We start from the raw sequence: 8,891 nt of genomic DNA on the forward strand, positions 1-8,891 counted from the left end.
AAAAAAAAAAAAAAAACGATAGAAAATAAGTGCTTATTTGGCTTGATTTTTTTTTCAACTTATCTATTTTTTAAAAGTAAAAACCAAACCAAATATAAATTTTGAAAAGCTTTTTAAAAAAATAGCTTTTTTTGAAAGAATAAAATTTTGAAAAAAAAAGGTTCAGGAAAAGCTCCTATGAAGAATTTTTTTTCTCTTTTTTTAAAAATATAAGAGAATTTTTATTTTTATTTCAAAAATATCTTCATCTGTTAAAAATAATTACAATACTACCTTATAAAAAAATCCTTTATGATAATTTTAATCAAAATTATAACTTATAAAAAATAACTTATAAAAAGAAATTTATCAAATAATTTTACTTTAATTTTTAAAACTATTATTTTTCATAAGAACTTTATAATAGTTTATAAGTTAAAAAAAAACAGGTCAAACAGACTCTAAAATAAAAAACAAAATAGAAAAAAAATATCTTAACGAAATTTTAAATTTTTTTTTTAAATTTTTATAAAAATAAAAAAAATTTATAGAATGATGATTTACAGAAAGAGAAAGAGGAGAGGACGATCGATAGAGAGAAAGGGAGGGAGTATTTTTTGAGTGGGAAGATTTTTTTGAAAAAAAAAAAATAACTCTTTTAATAAATTGATATATTTTTTTTGAAAAAAATAACTTTTAATAGGAGTTTTTTTAATTTTACTTTTTTAAAAAATTATTTTTTAAGAGTTTTTCATAAAATTTTATCTTATCCAATTTTTACTTTTAATTAATAAATAAATTAAAAATAAATCAAATCAAACGACCATTTTGTCCCAAGTCATAATCAGACACAATATTATAGGGTAGAGGGAGTAAAAAGGAAACACAATTAAGCTTAAAAAACAAGCATCCCTTACCGGATCAAAATCCTCTCTGAGAATTCCTCTGGTAGGCGAAGCCTTCTTAACTTCAGCAATCAAACCAAGGCAACCCAGTCCGTGAATGCGCCACCTTAAAAGCTCCGACGAAGTCTCTAGTGGGAGCTGCATTCTCGATAAACTTGTTCAATGAAGCCAGAGGCTTCTTCTCTTTCATCTGCCAAACCCCAGAATCACTAGCAACTTTCGACCCACAACACAAGAAAAAGCGCAAAAGCGAATAAATGAAATTATAATAAAGTTTGTAAAATTACTTGGGAAACTTCTACGTTTTTGTGCCAAATGATTTTTCGAGAATATTGCGAGGAGTGTTATCCTCGTTTTGCAAACGGAACTCGAAGGGCCCACGTAATGCAACGGCGGACCGGTAGGTGGTCTTCGCCTTATTCTTATACCTTACTTCCAGCGATTTCGTTTTGGAACATTATATTCCCTAAATGAGGCCATGATACACAGCCAAACCCAATCAATTGCAGAATCCCCTTGGCTTTTCAATTGCAAAAATGAAGGGATTGGTTTTACTGAAGGCGACTCCTAGAATTTCCTTTCAATCAGTTCCTTCCTTCAATCACCATCCTAATTTCTTCCTCCGCCGCTCCAATTTTCCGGGCATTCAAGACCAACAGGTTGGTTCATAATAGTAGTGGTAGTAAGAATCTAAATATGGCCATTGTATTGTGTATTTTGGTTGATCTTTTTTATTTGGTTTTTATGTAGTCGGAGACCAAATCCCCGAAAAGGGAAGAGGAGGAAGATGCGTTGAAAGTGAAGGAATGGGAAGTTCGAATGTTCCAAAACGAAGTCGCTGCGAGTCAAGGCATAAGACTAAGGCGAACACCGCCTATGGGTCCGCCGTTGCATTACGTGGGTCCTTTCGAGTTCCGTTTCCTCGCAATATTCTCGAAGAAATCATTTGGCAGTACAAATTGATCCCACAATTCTGTCTACAAATTAAGTCAGTTATCAAAGTGAGCAAGTTCTTAATTTTATGTTTTTGTGTTTTTCTTAAAATTCTCAACTTTTAAATCCTTGACCAGGTCACCTGGAAAATGTTTACGTATGCCCGTATGCCAATAGCAATGCTAAACGGCTTCGAATTTTTTTGTAGAATAAATTATTTGAAATTATATAACTCTGCCTTAAAATTTAACTAAAGAGGTAAATGATGCCTTTGTTTTGTATCATGATGTTTGCAGTCTCAAGTTCTAACCACCAGATGTCCTGATAGGGACATCAGTAAGGACCTTGATATGTTTATTTAAAAGCGAACATTTATAATGTTTTCAGTGTGTATGCCTGTATTAGAACTATAAAGAACAGTTATTTGCAAGGATAATAGAGAGTAACTGCAGGTGGAAAATGTCAAAATATACAGGATAAACGATTTTATGACTGCTTATCTTAGTGTCAATTCTGCATGTCCTGTTTTAATGATAGGAATAAGTTGTATGTACATACAGTATCTATGCTTTCAATGTTGTCGTACCTTGTTTTAAATTGTATCGTTTCTCCTTGTTTCCTCTGTCATTTCTTAGTACTTTAGTTATTTGAAATTCTGTGTCTATGTCGTTACATGTCAAGTTCATCTTCATGAACCAGCCCTTTTTTATCGTATCTCCTTTCTTGATTGTGCAAACATCATGAACCAGCAGCTAGCATTTAGGAAGGTTGAATCACCTTCATTAATGTATCTGGCAAGTTTCTTTAATTTCATGGATCCCTTACGTGAGCTGCTATAATATGCAGGATAAGGGTCGCCATTGCCAAAGTTTGGTGAATGGGATGTCAATGACCCTGCATCAGCTGAGGGATTTACAGTTATCTTCAACAAGGCTAGAAATGAGAAAAAGACAGGTGGCAAGGTTGACTCACCAGGGAGAAATGACCCCACATAGAAGCAAGGGGCTGTTTTTGGAAAGCCTCAATCTGTAAGTAGTAATCCTGCTTATGCTTTATTTTTGTTGCATTTACAGAGAAATTTCTCTAGTTTTTTTGCTTTGAGCACTTACTCATAAATGTCTTGAAGCATTACTTTTCTCACTCATAAATGTCTTTTCAAGGATGCTTATGATTTTTTTTTCTACTATGAAATAATTTGTGTGTTGAATTTATTTTTATACTGACCTTGTCACCTTTTGTTATTTGGCAATATGTGGAATTCTCTTCTGGCATTCAAAAAATTGGGATACTTTAAAAGTTGTATTTGTTTTCTAGTACCATGTTCATGCCCCCTTTAGACACTTCCTTTTCCAATTTATCAAAGAGAGAATGGTCCTACTTGGAGTGGATTGGTAAGGGTCCTATCATCTAGCATTTTGCATATAGTGACTGCTCCTAAACATGGATCTGCATACTTATCCTTGTCAGTTCCAGGCTGTCAAAATATAGTAAAAAAGTGGAAACAGAAGGATGGAAAGCTAACATCTCCTTCAATGGTGCATTCATTTGTTTGTATCACCATCTTTTTTGATTTCTCCTCCATTGATGTCACTTCCTGATTCGTACAAATGCCATCATGTGACATTCTTGTCCTCTTCTGTGCTTGCATTTCATCAGTATTTTTAACACACTATTTATTGTTCTTTGACCATTTCTTTGAGGGTGATTAGAAGTGTCTAGCTTGTTAGTGCAATGTATTATTTGGGCAGCTTCTTGTTCTCTCTGGGACCCCCTTGAGCAAAGGCACATGTGTATGTGCGCGGTTTGAATTTTCAGTGGGGCTGCCGCTAATTTTTCATGATATTTATGGATTCACAATATTGAATATATATATATATATTTCAATGTTGTGACATGCAGCAGAAAAAATGGTTTTCCTGTATACAAGCTGCTATATATATATATATATATATTTTTTTTCAATGTTGTGACATGCAGCAGAAAAAATGGTTTTCCTGTATACAAGCTGCTCATGCAGACTAAAAAGGTGGCTCTTACAGCGTAAGAGCTTCCAAAAGAAAGCATTAATTATCTACACCATGACCATGCCCGTTAGCAATGATCCAGAAGACTGGAGCTGTATGAGAANATATAAGTATATATATATATTTTTTTTTTCAATGTTGTGAAATGCAGCAGAAAAATGGTTTTGCTGTATACAAGCTGCTCATGCAGACTAAAGAGGTGGCTCTTACAGCGTAAGAGCTTCCAAAAGAAAGCATTAATTATCTACACCACGGCCATGCCCGTTAGCAATGATCCAGAAGACTGGAGCTGTATGAGAAGCTATGATAGGTCCTGGTGGAATGTGTTAGTTGCCAGTTTGAGCAATGGCCATGGGGTGGGCGTGGGACGAGAGAAGAATGTAGTTTTATGTTTATGTGCACTGCTGGGTTGTTACTTGCATATTTTTTGCTCCCTTGTTTATTCAAATATGTTATGTTATGGGTTGACACTATTGTTTGTGACATTTGTAATGTAATCTGTATTAATTTTTTGGGTGGACCTGATTTTCTTGTGTACCTTCATATATCTAATACTAAATCAAACTCTCCCTTTTCTCAAATTTTTTTCTCTTGGAAGATCATAATAATGCCATCAGATTTTGGCAAAAAGTTTGCTCCATATGATGCATGAAAAGATTAAAGACATTGTGAGTGGTAGGACAAATTTGTCTTGTACATTTAAAATCAAGGTGCAATCTTTTGGCCTTGGCATATAACTTCTTGTGTGATGCTGTTGTGAGAGAAGTGTGTGCGTGTGTGTGTGCGTGTTAGATAAGGCCTTGGCAGCATATTCTTGATGCATTACACCATATTTTTTATTACCTTTGGCAGTTTAAAACAATTGTTGTTTATATATTATTTCCGAAAGAAGGATAATAAACAAATTAGCGGAAAAGAAGGAAACATAACCTTGCTGAAAAAATCAATACTGATGTGTTCCACTCAGAATGAATAAGATAATTTGGTGCCACAAAAATGAGCCACCTTCCAAAAAACCACCTTGGCTTCTGATGCCACAACATTGAATTACTCTCTGTAAACCTTCCCTACGCAAGGTCCTAAATCAGGTGGAGGGCAGGCACTGTCATAGTCGTGGTAAAATTTGGTACACAACTGCTGCTAGTTAAACCACAGATCAGACGAACTTCCAGCTTGGAGTAACATAATCAATAAACACCAATGGCCAGACTCTGGATGTTCCAAGTTTTCGTTTGAATAAGCGTCTCAGAAGGTAAACTTGAAGGATGCTAGCCCCAGTAATTGCAGCCGATTGAAGCATTGCCTTGTGAATTGCTCGACGACCCATGCTATCATTCACTGCAGTCAAATTATAGCAAAAGTAAAATGAATTTTGCTTGTCTATTCCTTGGGACAAGTTAAAGTTAACAGCTAAAGCTATATGATCATGTAAAAGGACAAAAAGAAGAGCAAAAAGAAAAATGGCAACGGACAATTTTTGTACCATAATTGTCAACTAAACCAAGCCTAGTATTCATGGCAGCAAAACTCAGCGCCCTTTCTAACAGTACAAGATTTTTACTGACAAGAAGTGGAACGGATCCAAATATCTTTAAAATAGGGATAGATACGCTAGGAATCGGCCATGGATTGATGACATAGGATAACCATTACCGCTTTTTGACAGGAAGCATTTAGAGCAAGGCTTTCAAGGATTCGCAGTGGCAAGAAGTACAAAATATTGAAAGAGAGCAAAAACAGTTCTTCTAAGCTACCTATTGCCTGTCGGTCAGTCTGAGCCTCTATCCAGTGCTGTTCGAATTGGATGTTGTAAAGAGCTTCCTCCAACTTTGATATCTGCTCAAGCAAGGGCGCAATATGCTCTGCAGACATCATTCAACAGGAAGCAATCATTTTTCCTCTTTTAAGGGGTTATAGACGGGGATAAAAGGAAGCAAGGGAACATGTTACTCACCATCCTTTGCATGCTGCTCCTGGTATGCAAAATGCGCAAGCTTTACATCAAAGTCAATGGTTTCATGGTAAGGAGACTTATTGTAGAAGCAGAAACGGTAAACCCCTTTCTGTTGGACCACAAACTCGTATTTTTCACTTGTCTTGTCACGAAAATCATGAATCTGTTCTCCGGAAGGTCCCTTTATCTGAGAACCAAAACAAGTTTAAGCTTAATGAGTGGTTTAAGAACACTTGTTAAGATGTTACTTTTGAAAATATTTTTATATTAAATACATTACTGATAATTAATATGATGATTTCCAATACATTAAATGAAGAAATGAATTTAAATAGTAACCTCAACAAGTGTTCTGAGAGAACATGTTCAGAAAGATCCCATATTCATTTGTTTAGCGTTCGTCACATGTTTAAAGTGCTTGTCATCCAATATCCGAAACTCTAGCTGAGATAATTAATTTTAACAGAGCCCTTTAAGTCTTGGACATAGGTCACTATTGGATTTTTCTCCTGAATAATACCTTCCATTCTCATCAAATTCACCTCCAAACTTCTTATCCCTTTAACTTCTTATCACAATCACATGCAAAACACCAATTAGGATAATTCCTTTTCTCCTCAATATGTACTTACATGAGTTTTAATCCCATGATTCATGATTCATGGCAAAGAGACTGAAAATATAAACTTTTCTCAATGAATGGAATATTTCATTCCAAGTAATAATAAATCGGACAAACCATCTTAAGGCCCAATATGCAAGTCCAACCAAGCTCCAAAAGCCACTATTCAACCTCAATCAAAAGTTCAAACTACTAACTAAAAAAAATTATTCTTTGATTATATTTTTTTAATAATGTTTTTTAGAATTTTTTAATTATAATATTTTAATTTTTATAAAGATTTCATACATTAATTATACTATTTAAAATATAAAAACATAATTAAAATTTTAAATAACAATGTCCCGTATATTAAAGGGTCTTGGATGTACAACCCAAAACAACAAAAACACTTAACTAACTGATGCATCTCCGTATATACGCACTAATACAGATCATCACTACCTATATACTTCCCATACTCTCCCCATTTTCATGAGGTTTACATGCTAATTGGAAGAAAACCATCTAATTTAGTGCCTATTGTTCTTGTTTAAACCAATTATCAATAAGAAAAAGTCTCCTGGAATAACCAAAACATCTTATCCCATCTACTCCAGAAAGCATAAACAGAAAAAAAAAAAAAAACACAAACATAGACGTCCAGAAAATGTCCACATTCACACAAAAATCTTGCAGGAAATATTTTCTTCCCACCAACATTCTTTTGCTAACTTCCTTCACATAATTACCCTTTAATTCGACATTTCAATACAATAGCCATTGAGCAACAAACAATAAACCATCTATCTATCTGATAAAACAAGTCGAACCCCATATTGCCTAAACTAATGAAAAGGCGAAAGGAAGAAACAGAAACGTACCACAAGATCGATGCCTTCGTCGCTAAAATGCCAAGGGGAATCAGCCTTAATGACGACGAAAGAGACATGAAAGAGTGTCTCCTTCGTACTTGGCATCATGAGATAGGCATTCTTCTCTGTCTATCACAAATCTCACTCCTTGTGTTCCTTTTAAACTCCACAGAAACAAACCCATTGCAATCCATGCAATTTCAACGCTTCTCTTCCATCCCTTTCCCGCCATCTGATGTGCGAAACACCTAGAACCTAGGAATCAGATCCCTGCTTCCTCTCAGTAAAGACCAGAAAACTTCAATAATGTCAAATAGCTGCTAGGAGTCTTGTCTGTTCAAAAATCTAATAAGGGTGTAATTTATTTTGAACAAAAGAAACAAGGTACTTCAATCGAAGAATTAGCTTAGCTTTTTCTTTCTTTTCGGTTTCCAGTTTTAGAAACAGGAAGGAGGCAGAAGAACAGATCACCAACGTTAAAGTGGCGTTTGCCAAGGAAACTCAAACTTGATGAGTTGGACCGGGACTTCCCGTCACTCCTCTTTTTCTCAACTCCACGATGTCGTTTAAGCTGGCTTTTGTCTCATTCACGTGTCGGGACTTGATTGGAGGAGACGACACTATAGCCAATAGAACTGTTCCACGTCCTCCTTAGCCAAGCCTACTAATTTTATTAGCTTTAATAGTTTTAATATATATAATAATATTATAACTTATATTATATATTGTGGGGTTTTTTCTTTTCAACAAACATCTTGTGATAACTTTTATTCCCGAAAGAATTGCCAATTAAATACAACTTTGGGAAGAAGTTAGTTCCAGTAAGTAATCCTGACTCAGGACCTCAAGGCATGTTGCCTAGATTGTTCACTGCAAGAATTGAGTTTGATCATACCCAAATCTCAATACCGTTTGTACCTAACTTATTTAATTACAAAAAAAGGCAAAACGAAAGGATGAAGAGAGTGAGCAGAGGATCCATCCTGCTTATAAGACTCGACTGTTTCAGGTGAAATTGCCTAATATAACTTTGGGAAGAAGGTTGATGCCCGGCTTCCAAAGCTCTATTCCTCCAGGATATATCCAGAAGAATTAAAAGAGTCAGATCCAGAGAAGAACAGGGGCTTGTATCTATTTACCTCAAATTTCAACAATTATCATCTCCGACCAGACACAATAACCACAAAAAAACTGCTATTAAAATCATAGATTTCGACTTTACATATGAAATCGCCAAGTATAGTCAGCTGCACAACTTAAACACACAAGCACAATGGCTATACAACCAAAATTTTCTTTGCTTAGTCACAGTTACTGGTAATTGATTTTTTTTTTTTCTCTACAACATATGAACATTGTGTATCAGAGATAATCACCTTCGAGCAGAGACACTCTATACGTGAAAGAACCTAGGATTTATCTGGCAGTTGCACCAGTTGATTGCTAGAGAAGGCCATGCTTCTCTCTTCCATGCACAGCTTCTTGTAAAGTCCCTGTTGATGAGCAATAAACTGCAAGAATAAATCCCTTAGCTCCTTAGCTCTCTTGTATTCCTCGGACCCAAAACAAACAAGCTTCAATGCATTAATAAATCCACCACCACTTCTGTTACGTAATTTT

General features: G+C 35.1%; 1 protein-coding gene, 1 long non-coding RNA gene and 1 pseudogene across 2 annotated transcripts in view; 1 reads left to right on the top strand and 2 right to left on the bottom strand.

The window, feature by feature from the left end:
- LOC18612500 (indole-3-glycerol phosphate synthase, chloroplastic) overlaps nucleotides 1–1,028 on the bottom strand; it is a 3,134-nt gene extending 2,106 nt beyond the window's left edge. The window contains exon 1 of the mRNA XM_018117330.1: nucleotides 897–1,028. Within this exon, the coding sequence (XP_017972819.1) occupies nucleotides 897–1,028 (132 nt within the window). The remainder of the gene's footprint in view (nucleotides 1–896) is intronic.
- LOC18612501 lies at nucleotides 1,379–2,753 on the top strand. Its single transcript, XR_001928650.1, has 3 exons — nucleotides 1,379–1,543; nucleotides 1,635–1,885; nucleotides 2,664–2,753. It is a non-coding gene; the product is annotated as an uncharacterized LOC18612501 (long non-coding RNA).
- On the bottom strand, nucleotides 4,779–7,752 carry LOC108661810 (annotated as a pseudogene).

Source organism: Theobroma cacao, chromosome 1 (genome assembly GCF_000208745.1).
Source record: "Theobroma cacao cultivar B97-61/B2 chromosome 1, Criollo_cocoa_genome_V2, whole genome shotgun sequence".
In the NCBI taxonomy this organism is placed as follows: Eukaryota; Viridiplantae; Streptophyta; class Magnoliopsida; order Malvales; family Malvaceae; genus Theobroma; species Theobroma cacao.